Raw genomic sequence first — 17,651 nt, 5'->3', positions numbered from 1 at the left:
TTAAGACAACACCTATAGACTGGTGATGCAGTATGGCAACAGAATCCATGTCCCTTAAGACAACACCTATAGACTGATGATGCAGTATGGCAACAGACTCCATGTCCCTTAAGACAACACCTATAGACTGATGATACAGTATGGCAACCAAATCCATGTCCCTTAAGACAACACCTATAGACTGATGATACAGTATGGCAACCAAATCCATGTCCCTTAAGACAACACCTATAGACTGGTGATGCAGTATGGCAACAGAATCCATGTCCCTTAAGACAACACCTACAGACTGATGATGCATGTGGTAACGGAATCCATGTCCATTAAGACAACACCTATAGACTGATGATGCAGTATGGCAACCAAATCCATGTCCCTTAAGACAACACCTATAGACTGATGATGCAGTATGGCAACAGAATCCATGTCCCTTAAGACAACACCTACAGACTAATGATGCAGTATGGCAACCAAATCTATGTCCCTTAAGACAACAGTTATAGACTGATGATGCAGTATGGCAAACAAATCCATGTCCCTTAAGACAACAGCTATAGACTGATGATATAGTATGGCCTCTTCCTTTACTCGAGAACCACAGGTTTTACCTGACTAAGAACGCGAGCGTAACTGAAATAGATAATAAGGAACAGAAGCATCACGAGAGGAAAGAATGTCCAACAGATGCGGTTCAGTTTAACAGCGGCCGCGTTCCATTCACCTGGTCGGTTGGGTATTGGAAGGCTGATGCCCTTGGCGAACTGACAACAGCCCCTCGATGTCATGGCTCGTGGTTCCAGGGTCACCTCCTCCAGACTCTTATCTTCTCTCCGGGCAATTTCCTGTGGAGATACGCCAAAGTACTCGTTAACTTGTGACTTACCAATCTTTGTTTAAAAATATTTATTTTTCACCTAAACCACTAAGCTCTTACATTAAGTCACTAACCTTTGAGCACACTGAGAATTCATTTTTATATTTTTTTCAGAATAGTTCAAAGAAACAGAGATGTAGAAATGTATACAGAAATTCTTTAGAGATGTTTCTCCCACCTTCCCTTCAAGTATCACTTCATTCTTTTTCTTCTTTAGGCACTACAATTTCAGGGGAGCTAAGCTTATAATATAATTAATCCCAGAATAGCAGGGTGTCAGAGCTTAGAGCACAGTTGACCCTGGGATTGTGGGCATTCAACTCGAGCAGACTTTGGTGCTTCTTTTGGCTATTTAATCATAAGGGCCTAGTTTTCACATTCAGACAGACAAGAAGTAGAAGAGCATTTTCAACGTTACTATTTGATTTTTAACCAACAGATTACTAAGAATTCTTGACGGGAACTATACTGAATACAGGAATGTAATCTCTTAGGTTCCTCTAGGTAGCGCCTTTGTACCAATCCTGTTTATTATTATATATATGCATATGTGGTTAGGTCTAGATGAGAAGGTGGTTCCTTATGCAAATGATTGGTACTCTACTCATTTGATGTCCACTAGGCAATTGGTAGCGCTTGGGTACCGATACATAGAAAGAAAGACCTTGAGTGCCTACTAGTATTCCATCACATTCTTACAAAGCCAGCAACGTAGCATAACGGTACGAGTTATACAGTACATGTTTATCACACAAAAATTGTTATTTGGGATATATCTCATCACAAAAGTGTAAATTATGATCAGTCCTGCAAATCAGTACGACAGGCCCGGTTTGGCCCGCTTGGCTCAAGAACCAGTAGGCATCTTTCCAGATTATGTCTAGTCGCTGACCCAGGGACCTAGGCCCAGTGCTTGATCATGCATAACGCATCAACCTAGAATGGCATATTCAGTTTCCCCCATTTCTTACCAGGCATTTATTGATGAGAAGTAGAGCCGTCATCAGGAGGAAGAAATACACAATGCAGAACATGAACCAGATGTCAATCATTTTGATGTAAGCTGTCTGCGGGATAGAAGAACTTGTCTGGAAGGAAAGCAGAATCAGAATGTTAAAAACACTGTGCTGAATATTCATGTGCTGCCTCTGGGTAAAACGTAGAGCTCTCTTTTTGCAGGATTATGCTTCAAAATTTGTATTTCGTATTTTCACTCGTACAGATTCATCCTTTTCTTAACATGGCACTTCTGATATATGTTATTAATTTGTTTTGTTGTTGTCTTATACTCTTAATAAACTGAGCCTAACCTATCGACGAGTGAAAAAACAAGTAAATAAAAACAATCCGTAATGAAGACCAAAACAAAAGGAGTAACCACAATAACAAACAAGTAAAAAATGCGCCGAAGTTTCTTCAGCGCAGTCGAGTTTTCTGTACAGCGTATAATCAAGGCCACCGAAAACAGATCTATCTTTCGGTGGTCTCGGTATAATGCTGTATGAGCCGCGGCCCATGAAACTTTAACAATGGCCCGGTGGTGGCCTATCCTATCTCGTTGCCAGAAGCAAGATTATGGCTAACTTTAACCTTAAATAAAATAAAAACCGCTGAGGCTAGAGGGCTGCAATTCAGTAAGTTTGATGATTGGAGGGTGGATGATCAACATACCAATTTGCAGCCCTCTAGCCTCAGTAGTTTTTAAGATCTGAGGGCGGACAGAAAAAAGCGCGGACGGACAGACAAAGCCGGGACAATAGTTTTCTTTGACAGAAAACTTAAATTGATTTTTTCCTGTTATTCAGGTGTCGAGACCAAAGTATATTTACCTACAAATACATTGGAATCGGGAATAAGGTCTCGCCAGCTCAAGGTGAGAGCAGTATCTAGACGGGGATCTAACTTTTACATGTTTCGTGCACGAATAACTTGAAGTGATAATCAACACCTGTTGCATTACTAACTACTAGTATTCCAAACGTCAAGACATAGTAGTTAAGCCTTCTCTGAAGACATCCCTCCCTCACTCTTACCTCTCTCTCTCTCTCTCTCTCTCTCTCTCTCTCTCTCTCTCTCTCTGGTTGTTGTAGTGGGAGACAAATTGTACGAGGAATGCATAGTCCACAGGTCTCTCTCTCTCTCTCTCTCTCTCTCTCTCTCTCTCTCTCTCTCTCTCTCTCTCCTGGTTATTGCGATGGAAGACAAACTATACAAGAAATACAAAGTTCAGAGAAGATCTCTCTCTTTCTCTCTCTCTCTCTCTCTCTCTCTCTCTCTCTCTCTCTCTCTCTCTCTCTCTCTTCCTGATTGTTGCAGTGGGAGACAAACTGTACAAAAAAATGCATAATTTAAAAAAGTCTTTCTCTCTCTCTCTCTCTCTCTCTCTCTCTCTCTCTCTCTCTCTCTCTCTCTCTCTCTCTCTTTTCTCAGGCTGTTGCAGTGGGAGACAAACTGTACAAAAAAATGTATAGTTTAAAAAAGTCTATCTGTCTGTCTGTCTGTCTCTCTCTCTCTCTCTCTCTCTCTCTCTCTCTCTTTTCCAGGCTGTTGCAGTGGGAGACAAACTGCACAAAAAATGCATAGTTTAAAAACTCTCTCTCTCTCTCTCTCTCTTCCAGGCTGTTACAGTGGGAGACAAACTATACAAAAAAATGTATAGTTTAAAAAAGTCTCTCTCTCTCTCTCTCTCTCTCTCTCTCTCTCTCTCTGTACCTGCATGAAGAAGGCCGCCTCGACTAGCAGTCCCGTGAGACTGACGATGAATCGATCGCTGAAGTCGCTCACGGGGAAGAAGAAGGTCATGTAGCCAATCACGGTCACGATGAAGGTGGGAAGGTAAGTGGACGAGAGGAAGTACTTGGACAGGTTGGAGAAGGTCAGCCGGATGGTGATGCAGCTGGTTCTGTCAGACTCTTCTTTCTGGAAAGCAAAGGGTAGAATTTTGGGAGTTTGGGAACGCAGTCAGGCTTAGATAATGGCAAGGAGGGGATTAACTCACTCGACTTCATTGAAGAAGAAAAATCGCAAATATCATTTACGAGAAAGTAGCGGCCGATGGTCATCCTATTTGTGTCGCGATTTTCTTCTCGAGGATATATTTGTTCTTCTTCTTCTTCTTCTTCTTCTTCTTCTTCTTCTTCTTCTTCTTCTTCTTCTTCTTCTTCTTCTTCTCCTCCTCCTCCTCCTCCTCCTCCTTCTTCTCCTTCTTCTTCTTCTTCTTCTTCTTCTTCTTCTTCTTCTTCTTCTTCTTCTTCTTCTTCTTTTGTGTCGGTCCTGGGTTAGCCAAGGGCATCAAAGTATTCGCGCTCTCTTTTAAAATCGCAAAATTTTATTTCGCAAGGGAATAAACGTGAGAAGTGTCTTGATAGACTTTGAATGAAATTTATTCTTCTAAAGCAGTTAGATATAAGTTAACCATGATACAATCTAAATGAAAATATGAGTTCAAGGGTAGCTAAACAGGTGCCCAGGCTATCTGGAAATCATATGGCCCTCCAACCAAAAATTCTAGAGCGAGTGGCCACCCTCTAGACAATCCGAGGCAATCCTAGTGTTCCTCATACTTTTTCGTTCCCTAAAGTATGACTGCTAAGAGTGTGAGCACCCACCATGTGTACCACAAATTCAGACTGCAATACTGGAAAGGAGGGAGAGCCAAGATATAAGAAGAATGTGTGGTATATGTATGTAATGTAAAGGAGAAGGCTAGGAAAGCTCGTCTGAGATACTATGGCAATGTAATAAGGAGGAGGTGGAACCAATCAAGAGAGCCAAGAACATGCCAGTGATGGGGAGGAGGAGTGTGGGGTCTCAGCGGATTAGATGGATGGATGCGGTGAGGAGGGGTTTGGGTAAGGTGGGACTGGGGGAGGAAGATGCAAGGAATAGAAATAGATGGAGAAAGTTGACTCGAGCGGCCGACCCTTCTATACAGTGGGACTAGTAAGGTCGAAAGAAGAAGACATAATGATGAAGTATAATCGGGGAGAAAATTACTGTGGAGCTATGATTGCTGATATATTCAGTCACCAAACCTTTTAAAAGTATGCATGAAACTTGTCATTTATACATACACAGGAAGTGTTGTGAATGGTTTCATTATCCAGTCGATACTGCAGTAGTCTACGAACTCCCTGGAAGGTCACACTCTGTGCGGCCAACCCTGCTTCTCCGGTTTGAATATACGGCATCTGCATCTTCTAAAATCAGAGAGAATATTTTATAAAATTGAGGCAACTGCCTTCTGGAAAGAGGAAATTGTCTTCTACAAAAGAGGAAATTGTCTTCTAAAAATGAGGAAAATGTCTTCTAAGACAGAGAGAAGTGTCTTCTAAAACAGAGGAAATTGTCCTCTAAAACAGGAAATTTCTTATCCTATAAAACAGAGGAAAGTGTCTTCTAAAACAGAGGAAAGTGTCCACTACAACAGAGGAAAGTATCTTCTACAACAGAGGAAATTGTCTTCTAAAACAGAGGAAAGTGTCTACTAAAACAGAGGAAACTGTCTTCTAAAACAGAGGAAAATGTTTTCTAAAACAGAGGAAAGTGTCTTCTAAAACAGAGGAAAATATCCTCTAAAACAGAGGAAACTGTCTTCTAAAACAGAGGAAAGTGTCTTCTGAAACAGAGGAAATTCTCTTCTAAATCAGAGGAAAGTGTCTTCAAAAACAGAGGAAAGTGTCTTCTAAATCAGAGGAAATTCTCTTCTAAAACAGAGGAAAATGTCTTCAAAAACAGAGGAAAGTGTCTTCTACAACAGAGGAAAGTGTCTTCAAAAACAGAGGAAAATGTCTTCTAAAACAGAGGAAAATGTCTTCTAAAACAGAGGAAAATGTCTTCTAAAACAGAGGAAAGTGTCTTCTGAAACAGGGGAAAGTGTCTTCTACAACAGAGGAAAGTGTCTTCAAAAACAGAGGAAAATGTCTTCTAAAACAGAGGAAAGTATCTTCTAAAACAGAGGAGAGTGTCTTCTGAAACAGGGGAAAGTGTCTTCTACAACAGAGGAAAGTGTCTTCTAAAACAGGGGAAAGTGTCTTCTACAACAGAGGAAAGTGTCTTCTAAAACAGAGGAAAGTGTCTTCTAAAAGAGAGGAAAATGTCTTCTAAAAGAGAGGAAAATGTCTTCTAAAACAGAGGAAAGTATCTTCTAAAAAGAGGAAAGCGTCTTCAAAAAACTAGGAAAGTATCTTCTAAAACAGAGGAAAGTGTCTTCTGAAACAGAGGAAGAAAGTGTCTTTAAAAACAGAGGAAAGTGTCTTCAAAAACAGAGGGAAGTGTCTTCTAAAACAGAGGAAAGTGTCTTTCTAAAACAGAGGAAAGTGTCTTCAAAAACAGAGGAAGTGTCTTCTAAAACAGAGAGGAACGTGTCTTCAAAAACAGAGAAAGTGTCTTCTAAAACAGAGAAAGTGTCTTCTAAAACAGAGGAAAGTGTCTTCTAAAACAGAGGAAAGTGTCTTCAAAAACAGAGGAACGTGTCTTCAAAAACAGAGAAAGTGTCTTCTGAAACAGAGGAAAGTGTCTTCTAAAACAGAGAAAGTGTCTACAAAACAGGAGGAACGTGTCTTCTAAAACAGAGGAAAGTGTCTTCTAAAACAGAGGAAAGTGTCTTCTGAAACAGAGGAAAGTGTCTTCTGAAACAGGAAAGTGTCTTCAAAAACAGAGGAAAGTGTCTTCTGAAACAGAGGAAAGTGTCTTCTAAAAGAGAGGAAAATGTCTTCTAAAAGAGAGGAAAATGTCTTCTAAAACAGAGGAAAGTATCTTCTAAAAAGAGGAAAGCGTCTTCAAAAACTAGGAAAGTATCTTCTAAAACAGAGGAAAGTGTCTTCTGAAACAGAGGAAAGTGTCTTCAAAAACAGAGGAAAGTGTCTTCAAAAACAGAGGAAAGTGTCTTCTAAAACAGAGGAAAGTGTCTTCTAAAACAGAGGAGAGAAGTGGTCTTCAAAAAAAACAGAGGAAAGTGTCTTCTAAAACAGAGGAACGTGTCTTCAAAAACAGAGGAAAGTGTCTTCTAAAACAGAGGAAAGTGTCTTCTAAAACAGAGGAAAGTGTCTTCTAAAACAGAGGAAAGTGTCTTCAAAAACAGAGGAACGTGTCTTCAAAAACAGAGGAAAGTGTCTTCTGAAACAGAGGAAAGTGTCTTCTAAAACAGAGGAAAGTGTCTTCTAAAACAGAGGAACGTGTCTTCTAAAACAGAGGAAAGTGTCTTCTAAAACAGAGGAAAGTGTCTTCTGAAACAGAGGAAAGTGTCTTCTGAAACAGGAAAGTGTCTTCAAAAACAGAGGAAAGTGTCTTCTGAAACAGAGGAAAGTGTCTTCTAAAACAGAGGAAAGTGTCTTCAAAAACAGAGGAAAGTGTCTTCTAAAACAGAGAAAAGTGTCTTCAAAAACAGAGGAAAGTGTCTTCAAAAACAGAGGAAAGTGTCTTCTAAAACAGAGGAAAGTGTCTTCAAAAACAGAGGAAAGTGTCTTCAAAAACAGAGGAAAGTGTCTTCTGAAACGGGAAAGTGTCTTCTACAACAGAGGAAAATGTCTTCTAAAAACAGAGGAAAATGTCTTCTAAAACAGAGAAAGTGTCTTCTAGAAACAGGGGAAAGTGTCTTCTGAAACAGAGGAAAGTGTCTTCTGAAACAGAGGAAAGTGTCTTCAAACAGAGGAAAGTGTCTTTAAAAACAGAGAAAGTGTCTTCTGAAACAGGGGAAAGTGTCTTCTACAACAGAGGAAAATGTCTTCTAAAACAGAGAAAATGTCTTCTAAAACAGAGAAGGAAATGTCTTCTGAAACAGGGGAAAGTGTCTTCTGAAACAGAGGAAAGTGTCTTCAAAAACAGAGGAAAGTGTCTTCTAAAACAGAGGAAAGTGTCTTCAAAAACAGAGGAAAGTGTCTTCTGAAACAGAGGAAAGTGTCTTCTGAAACAGGGGAAAGTGTCTTCTACAACAGAGGAAAATGTCTTCTAAAACAGAGGAAAATGTCTTCTAAAACAGAGGAAAGTGTCTTCTGAAACAGGGGAAAGTGTCTTCTACAACAGAGGAAAGTGTCTTCAAAAACAGAGGAAAGTGTCTTCTAAATCAGAGGAAAATGTCTTCTAAAACAGAGGAAAGTGTCTTCAAAAACAGAGGAAAATATCCTCTAAAACAGAGGAAACTGTCTTCTAAAACAGAGGAAAGTGTCTTCTAAAACAGAGGAAAATGTCTTCTAAAACAGAGGAAAGCGTCTTCTAAATCAGAGGAAAGTGTCTTCAAAAACAGAGGAAAATGTCTTCAAAAACAGAGGAAAATGTCTTCTAAAACAGAGGAAAATGTCTTCAAAAACAGAGGAAAGTGTCTTCTGAAACAGGGGAAAGTGTCTTCTACAACAGAGGAAAATGTCTTCTAAAACAGAGGAAAATGTCTTCTAAAACAGAGGAAAGTGTCTTCTGAAACAGGGGAAAGTGTCTTCTACAACAGAGGAAAGTGTCTTCTAAAACAGAGGAAACTGTCTTCTAAAACAGAGGAAAGTGTCTTCTGAAACAGGGGAAAGTGTCTTCTACAACAGAGGAAAATGTCTTCTAAAACAGAGGAAAGTGTCTTCTGAAACAGGGGAAAGTGTCTTCTACAACAGAGGAAAATGTCTTCTAAAACAGAGGAAAATGTCTTCTAAAACAGAGGAAAGTGTCTTCTGAAACAGGGGAAAGTGTCTTCTACAACAGAGGAAAGTGTCTTCTAAAACAGGGGAAAGTGTCTTCTACAACAGAGGAAAGTGTCTTCTAAAACAGAGGAAAGTGTCTTCTAAAACAGGGGAAAATGTCTTCTAAAAGAGAGGAAAATGTCTTCTAAAAAGAGGAAAATATCTTCTAAAACAGAGGAAAATATCTTCTAAAACAGAGGAAAGTATCTTCTAAAAAGAGGAAAGCGTCTTCAAAAACTAGGAAAATATCTTCTAAAACAGAGGAAAGTGTCTTCTAAAACAGAGGAACGTGTCTTCTAAAACAGAGGAAAGTGTCTTCTAAAACAGAGGAAAGTGTCTTCTAAAACAGAGGAAAGTGTCTTCTAAAACAGAGGAAAGTGTCTTCTAAAACAGAGGAAAGTGTCTTCTAAAACAGAGGAACGTGTCTTCTAAAACAGAGGAAAGTGTCTTCAAAAACAGAGGAAAGTGTCTTCTGAAACAGAGGAAAGTGTCTTCTAAAACAGAGGAAAGTGTCTTCTGAAACAGAGGAAAGTGTCTTCTGAAACAGAGGAAAGTGTCTTCTGAAACAGAGGAAAGTGTCTTCTAAAACAGAGGAAAGTGTCTTCAAAAACAGAGGAAAGTGTCTTCTAAAACAGAGGAAAGTGTCTTCTAAAACAGAGGAACGTGTCTTCTAAAACAGAGGAAAGTGTCTTCTGAAACAGAGGAAAGTGTCTTCTGAAACAGAGGAAAGTGTCTTCTAAAACAGAGGAAAGTGTCTTCTAAAACAGAGGAAAGTGTCTTCTAAAACAGAGGAAAGTGTCTTCTGAAACAGAGGAAAGTGTCTTCTGAAACAGAGGAAAGTGTCTTCTGAAACAGAGGAAAGTGTCTTCTAAAACAGAGGAAAGTGTCTTCAAAAACAGAGGAAAGTGTCTTCTAAAACAGAGGAAAGTGTCTTCTAAAACAGAGGAAAGTGTCTTCTGAAACAGAGGAAAGTGTCTTCAAAAACAGAGGAAAGTGTCTTCTGAAACAGAGGAAAGTGTCTTCTAAAACAGAGGAAAGTGTCTTCTAAAACAGAGGAAAGTGTCTTCTAAACAGAGAGAAAGTGTCTTCAAAAAAACAGAGGAAAGTGTCTTCAAAAACAGAGGAAAGTGTCTTCTGAAACAGAGGAAAGTGTCTTCAAAAACAGAGGAAAGTGTCTTCAAAAACAGAGAAAAGTGTCTTCTGAAACAGAGGAAAGTGTCTTCTGAAACAGAGGAATGTGTCTTCTAAAACAGAGGAAAGTGTCTTCTGAAACAGAGGAAAGTGTCTTCTGAAACAGAGGAAAGTGTCTTCAAAAACAGAGGAAAGTGTCTTCTAAAACAGAGGAAAGTGTCTTCAAAAACAGAGGAAAGTGTCTTCAAAAACAGAGGAAACAGAGGAAAGTGTCTTCTGAAACAGAGGAAAGTGTCTTCTAAAACAGAGGAAAGTGTCTTCTGAAACAGAGGAAAGTGTCTTGCAAAGAAACAAGAGACGGAAGGTACTGACACAGTTAACGCTAAATTAACCTGGAAAAAATCGTAATATTCATCATTATTAATTTGAAAATTTTAAACACTTATCATTCCCAGGCAATATTTTAAGCTGCAAATTTCTTCATTCTAACCTTAGCCTATTTTTCAAGGTTCAAGTTAATTTCAGTAAAACATATGGTTTTAATAGATCATTCATAAGGAAACAGTTTTAGTTACAGCTATACTAGACTTTTATTTCGTTTTTCAAATGTCTTCCTTGCCTATACCAAACTCATTCTTTGCTAATAAACATCAATAAAAACTAGCAAAAAATGCGCCGAAGTTTCTTCGGGTCAATAGAGTTTTATGTACAGCGTATAATGCTGTATGAGCCGCGACCCATGAAACTTTCAGCCACGGCTCGGTGGTGGCCTGTCCTATAGCGTGCGATCATGGCTAACTTTAACCTTAAATAAAATAAAAACTACTGAGACTAGAGGGCTGCAATTTGGTATGTTTGATAATTGGAGGGCTGATGATCAACACACCAATTTGCAGCCCTCTAGCCTTAGTAGTTTTTAAGATCTGAGGGCGGAGAGAGAAGCAAAAAACTTACCATGATGCAGGTTTGGATATCAAATGGGAAAGCAAAAAGCTTGAAGTTGCAAGCAGAGGAGACCACCACGACCTTTGCTTGTCTGAGGGGATTTTCTGCGCTGTTGTATTCAAGAGCTGAAACAGCGACCTTTCATTCAGTAACAGATTCAGAGGCTTTGTCTCAACAAATTTCATTGTCAAAGCTGCGACAAGATCTGTAATCTACTTTATACTTCACATAAGCGACAATTTAAATAACATTACAAATCTATATTATTCTTCGCGTAGGTGGCAAGTTTAATGCCAAATTTAATCATCGGAACTGCATAATCATTTTGATCTACATTGTTCATCATATCATTGACAGTATTATCAAGAAATTTAATTTTCAAAGTCTTAAGAACAGATTTCATTTTCAAAGCTGATACACTATTAGATTCACATCATTCATCATACAAGAGGAAATTTCCACTGGTCGCCATACGCACTTACCTTCATCCAAATTTTCGTACGAGGTGGGTTTTGATGGCCCTTCTCTCATGACGCTGACCACATTTGACCTTTCCTTGACCTCGCTAAACGTCCCTTCATCGCCCACGAAGTGCACTGGGGGCATCCAAATCTTTTCGTCTATCCTGTTCTTGAGGATGGTCTCATCCAAGTGAAGGAAACGGAGTCTTTGGTCGTGCCAAGTGTATTCAAGGTAAAGTTCCAAGTCTATCTGGAAACCTGTGATGCTGAAATTCTTGATCGAAAGGATGGTGACATTCACCATCACTTGGATGGGATCGAAGGCATAGTTCTTCAAGTGGGTGGGGGAGGGGAGCGCCGGGTTGTAGGTCGCCGGTTTCATGACGCGGGAGCAATTAGTCTCGTCTGAGCCATCAAGACAGTCCACCATCCCGTCACATCTGAACGGCCGGTACACGCAGGTTCCGTCGAGGCAGGTGAAAAACTCGTTGTCACAGGCAGAGAACTTGAGTTTTCGCCGGGCGTAATTGCCCCAGTCACATCTGTCGTTTAAGATAATCCATTTGTTTATCCCAAAGGGGTTATGCGTCGGTGACTCCTTGCGTAGTGTGGCCCTCGCTCTGTTGTCCAGAAGTGTTGTTATCTCCCAAAATCCGTGGTCGTCTAGGCTGTCGTTATTTTCTGGTTTGTGAAACTGAATTGTAGAATAAAAATAGCCAGTGAAATCCATTTCACCATTGTTCCATTTGACCATATACCTCTTATCAAAGAAAGACCTCTTGCAAAGACCCTTTAGATAGAAGGTTCTTCTTTCTGAAATCTCGCAAGAAACGCACCTTTCATCTTTACAAGAAGCAACCTGCCATTTGCCCGAGAGATTGTCTACGTCATCTTCGACGGTAATAAAGGTAGCGCATCGGTCTTCTGACTGCCTTGCTGATCTCATGAAATTGCTGTATGTTGCGTTCAGATTATGGTAAATGCTATCAGTCCTCACTTTCCAAATTCCACTTTCCGAGTCTTTCTTAATCCCAACCCAAAATGTACCAAAATGGTTTTCGATTCCACACTGTTTCAAGTATGGAAACATTCCCTCAGTGAGTTTTGAGTTTTCGTTTTCGCCTGTGGGATAACTGATGGTTCCGCCGAAAATTTTACAGAACAGCGCTGCGTCCTCAAATGTACGAGTTTCTGGCGAAAAAATAGTGTGGGGTTCAAAGCCACTTTGCCTGACATTGCTACTGAGCATTCCAATTGCCACCCTGCTAATTTCGAACTGTTCTGAGACATCACTGAAGTCGATAACAGGGACTAATAAAGTGTAATTCTCGCGGAAAACCATGTAGGCTTGCATTTCATCATAAGACAAGACGAAGTCATACATTCTGAAGTCACCGACAGTCCCCTGCAGGCTCTGGCGTTTTGAAAATCCTCCCTTTACTTTGCCCTGATCTTGGCCTAAATAAAGGCTTCCACCCCCTTCCAGTTTTAGGGTGTCTGTTGAATTACTCACGGAAATTTTAGCCTCCAAATCCAAGAAATCCCAAATGCCTTTCACTTCTAAGGCCTCAAGATCAACAGAAATGCAAACTGCAGACCAGGTGTCTGGAACCTGACCCCAGATTGTAAAGCGTTCAAACAGATTGCTGTTACAGCAGATAAATACCAACTTTTCGTCCTTTTCATCAACAGCTGCAAGAGACATTTGCAGGAGAACAGTTAATCTAAAATAGAAATAAGATACCCACACTCTTTCCTGAGTTTTATTTGATATTTTAACTTGGCATAATTAAAATATCGATAAGGCCATTAGTATATCAAGTATATCAGTTCCTAAACTTAGCTTAGAATTACAACAACTCCAGACAAACGAAAAAACGATACTATTTTAAAAAGCAGAAAACTACAGATAATTCAAAGAACTTAGTGAACTCTACAGGGTACCAATCTTTGTGTCTTAAGCAAATGTTTGCCTGTCAAGGCCCTTAGCTGTCACAGAAAATCTGGAGATCATAGGTGCTTCGGCTTTTAAATTACTAAAATAATCCGGAAGTATACAAATTCTAAGGTGACCAAAATTACTTATATCTGATCCTAAGGGGAGTAAGAGTATCAATCACTTTTCAAAAAGCTCATACACCAGCACCGTACTATCTCTGAGCAGAATGGACTGAGTTTTTGGTAACAACACATTGTGGTCAGACTGTTTCAAAGATGAGCTTTGAAACTCTCCCAGTGACTCTAAAGCTTCTAGGTCTATCAATTTTCGTGCTTTAAAAAAATATTCACAGCTTTATTTCTCAGCGTCACTGAGGGGTTGGTTACATCCGTTTCAAAACCAACAAACCTTAGTCTTCAGGGCATTGAAGATTTACTCTTTATATAAAACTTGGCCCCTCGCTTCCTCATAACTATCGGCTTACTTAAGAACGGGATTATTAAATCACCTTCCTTTCTCATATCTTCATATCAAGTAAGCTAAGCATTGACTTGATATCTCCACATAAACTGAATTAGCTTTTGACTTGTTGATTACAATTAATATCCCATATCATTATACAAACAAGTTAAGCATTGATGTTACATAAATCATTTTCTCATATCTTAAGAAAACCAAAGCATCCTGTCGTATGAACTGAATGCTAACTTGTTATATAAGATTGCTACCTCACAGAAACTAAGTTAAGCAACACTTGTTTCTTTCTAATATTTTTTGCCTTCTCATGTAAAGTTAAGCAAATCTTTGACTTATTGTATAAAATTATATAACTTACTTCATCCTTCTCTAACACCAACTTAGATAACTGCAAAGATCCCATCAGTTTCAAAGGAATGTGTCATAACACAAACGTTGCTCATACTCAGAGATAATAGGTCTATAGATTCGGGCAGTCATGGGTCCCTATGAAATTTAGTCTAGAAATTGCTAATTGCAAACTGCAAAAAGTTCCTGTGCAGCAGATGGATTTCATAGTGTTCTATAGTACACAGACAGACACACACAAACACGTACACACACGTATATATATGTGTGTGCACGTATGCATCCCAAACATACGCCTAAAGGAGTGCGCAAGCGAATGCTCATGACGCCTCACATACTCCACAATTACGTTACAATTTCTATGAGGACTTATATAATATGACTCACAAATGTGCAGGTGGTTCGCGTCCCCCGGTATGGCGTAGGAAACTATGGGATTGAGATCTCTGAACCGTTGGAAGTTGATTCGGAAACAGACGGTGAACTGAGTCATCTCAGGCACCTCCCCTTTGTAGTACAAGTACGACTCCGTCGTCGGGATGCCGTCGCCCTGGAACGCTGCAGTAACAAACGTCTCCGTTTCTGTAAGGCCAGATCAGAAATGTAACGAATTGGAATTCTAGATTTTAGGCCAATGCCCAAGAGCTGGGACCTTTGAGGTCATTCGGCCTTGAAAGGGAAAGTGAGAGTAGAAAGGTTTGAAAGGTGTAACAGGAGGAAAACTATGAAACAATTGTTAGGAGAGGGTAAGGGGGTTGCAGCTATAGGGGCCGAAGGGACACTGCAAAGAACTTTAAGTAATGCCTACAGTGCACCGCGTGAGATGCGTTGATGGAAATATAACAAAGGATAAGGCATTAACGTTAGATATTCAGGGGGTGGACCTTTCAATATTCCAGTGCTGTTTCCTCAGAGCAGTATTTTCTTGTATACTGCGCCTGCAAGATCTTCTTTCCAATTTCAGCCAGACAAGAGATGTTCATTTTATGGGGAACTAGGTCGTTTTCTTGATGAGACATTAACTTAAATTTATTTTATAGCATTTTGGGGCCTTTAAACTTTTTAATCTTACGCATACACATTGCCAATATATTAAAAATATTCCATAATCATTCTTGATAAGGAGATTGTTTCAAAATAAATTTAAAGGGAAAAATATTGACAAAATAATGGAAATTACAAAGGATGGTTTAGAAATATGGAAAATACCCTTGCCTGCTATGACCAATTTTTTTTATATTCATATTGCCTCAGCGACCGGTCTTTTAATAAGACTTAAATAAACAAGCTTTTTCTCAAAAGCTTTCCATTTATTCCAAAGAAATTACGACCTGATCGTATTTTGCAAAGTAAATGACAACATATATTATTTAGGTCACCTATGTTTTATATTTTTATTTTACTTTGGTCTCTGTCAAATTCCTCTTGTCTGGAACGACTTACTTTCAGTGTGAATGAAATTTCTTTCCAAATCATCTTAATTTCTGAAGCATTGAAAATCTAACATTTGCTTATTTTGGTTTCTATACGTTATATACGCCCCTTGTTCTCTGCTTGTTTGTTGCGCTTACTCTTCTGGGATTTGATCTTTCTCTCAAATATTCTAACTGCTCTTTTTCAATCTGATCATCTTGCAAAAGACAAATTTGATACGGTCCTGAGTGCACGATATACACAGTTGTAGCCTCAGAACTTCGACAAGCAAGAACCATCCTCTTACTAACATTTGTCCACTAGATAACAAGTTTAGGCGGAAGTCTCGTGAATAAGTCTAGGCTCAAACATCTAAGAAATCCAAAAAGCAAAGGACAATTTGGGTTTGGAAAAGCACCGTGAATGCCCAGGCAAAGGTGAAAGAGAACACACATTCTGAATCCAGGGAATGCTTCAAGTACAGACAGTCGAATAACTGAATAACTATCAAAATTCTTAGTGGGACATTATCCAAAAACTGGCAAATATCGGTTGCATTTCACTGACCATTTACGGTTGAAGAGGCGTTGCTCTCAAGGCTGGTGGTCTGAGTGAGCGCTGGTTTCAAGGCAATGCCTACTAGGAGCAAATAATGTCCAAATTCCATCGCGCGAGAAAAGGATGGCATTCTTCAACAGCAAGTGGCTTCGAAGTACTGGAGACTTTTTGCACATGGACGCTGCTGTTACCTGTGGGATAAATATTCGTTTCATTCTTTCTCATAACGCTTTCACTTGCTACTTGGTTCTATAAAAAGATAGAATTGAATAACTGTTTGAATTTCGTATCTAAAGGAGATAGATAGAATATAAAATTTAGGCCAAAGGGTAAGCGCTGGGACCTTTGAGGTCATTCAGCGCTGAAGCGGATATTGACAGTAAAAAATTTCAAAGGTGTAGATGGATGAAAACCTCGCAGTTGCACTATGACTCAACTGTTAGAAGAGGGTGGAAAGTAAGATGGAAGAAAGAAAAGATGAACAGAGGTACAGCAAAAAGAATGAAAGTGGTTGCAGCTAAAGACCGAAGGGACGCTGCAAAGAACCTTAAGTAATGCCTACAGTGCACCGCATGAAATCCACTGACGGCTCTATACCCCTACAGGGGTAACTAAAGCAGTTCATGGCCAATTCATGGCCAAGCATCGCGGTTTGAGTGGTAAGCTTCAAAAGCGTCCTGACGGCTTAGAAAAGAAGCAATAGGTCTACTGTAAGTTACGTCCTATTACTAGCACACCATCAACAAGGTTAGGGAGAGACCACTCGTCGTTGATACGTGAAAACTCAACATCAGGTAGAAAGATAAGCTGTAGGACTCTCAATGGCGGAACAGAAACAGTGGCCATTGGTGCAGAAAGGGAAAATAGGATATTATTGAAACATTTGGGAGGAGAACGTTTGTACAAACAGCAGCATAAAGAGGGTTTCACTTCCACAGTCCACTTACCTTTTTGCAGGTATTGCTTTAAGCACAAATCGTAACGATATATCAAAAAGAAAGTAAGTATATATATGTGTGTAATATATATATATATATATATATATATATATAGAGAGAGAGAGAGAGAGAGAGAGAGAGAGAGAGAGAGAGAGAGAAGTGATAATATTCACGACAGTGACTGTAACCAATCTAATAACTATATAAAAAAAAATTAGTAGATAAATATTATCTACTGAGAAAGCTTTAATCCCCATACCACTTCTTACAACTGTTTCTCCAGCTCTCCAGCAACGCGAAGTATTAAATAACACGGTCAGATACTGCTACAATTCCGCCACCATCCACAAGAGGCACTCACTACACGATACCACAGAAAAGGGGGCGAGGAACAGCCAACACCGAGTCTACTCGAGCACTGAAAGTGACCGTCTCCTAACTTTTGGGTGTGTCCTTCGTTATTACAGCACTGAGAGACAAAATGACGTGATGAAATAGATGAATAATTTATTCAGAAGGCTTTTGTTGTGGGGGGGGGGGGTTATGGTGTGAATAATGGCCAACGGTTTTCTCTCTCTTTCAAAGTTCTGCAGCTCTTCCCGTAGATTTAGATTGCTGATAAGGTCATTAAACCTTGTGTTTTTGTTTATTCTCTCTCTCTCTCTCTCTCTGACACACACGCACACACACACACACACAAGCACGAAGACACAAACACATGAAATCACATGGCAGGCTCTGTAGTCCAGCTAAACTTAGCTACTGGCTGAAGTCATAATGATAAGGTTTCATGGCTCCCGAACAATGAAGGGCAACTTTTGCACGCCTCTGCTGACATGGAAAATAACCTAACCTAATTGATCGAGAATATACAGCAATATTATTATTATTATTATTATTATTATT

At 39.5% G+C, this 17,651-nt stretch overlaps 1 protein-coding gene across 1 annotated transcript; it reads right to left on the bottom strand.

The window, feature by feature from the left end:
• Positions 1-335: 335 nt before the first annotated feature.
• Positions 336-15,993, bottom strand: LOC136846662 (uncharacterized). Its single transcript, XM_067117661.1, has 8 exons — positions 15,817-15,993; positions 14,224-14,418; positions 11,094-12,764; positions 10,621-10,736; positions 4,948-5,073; positions 3,587-3,793; positions 1,846-1,962; positions 336-842 (listed from the first exon to the last, which is right to left on the bottom strand). The coding sequence occupies exons 1-8, from the start codon at positions 15,935-15,937 to the stop codon at positions 585-587; spliced, it is 2,811 nt and encodes a 936-aa protein (XP_066973762.1). The 5' UTR covers positions 15,938-15,993; the 3' UTR covers positions 336-584.
• Positions 15,994-17,651: the final 1,658 nt, after the last annotated feature.

Source organism: Macrobrachium rosenbergii, chromosome 2, assembly GCF_040412425.1.
Source record: "Macrobrachium rosenbergii isolate ZJJX-2024 chromosome 2, ASM4041242v1, whole genome shotgun sequence".
NCBI classification, from domain to species: domain Eukaryota; kingdom Metazoa; phylum Arthropoda; class Malacostraca; order Decapoda; family Palaemonidae; genus Macrobrachium; species Macrobrachium rosenbergii.
The sequence above is the reverse complement of the archived record's forward strand: the minus strand, read 5'-3'. Positions and strand labels throughout refer to the sequence as shown.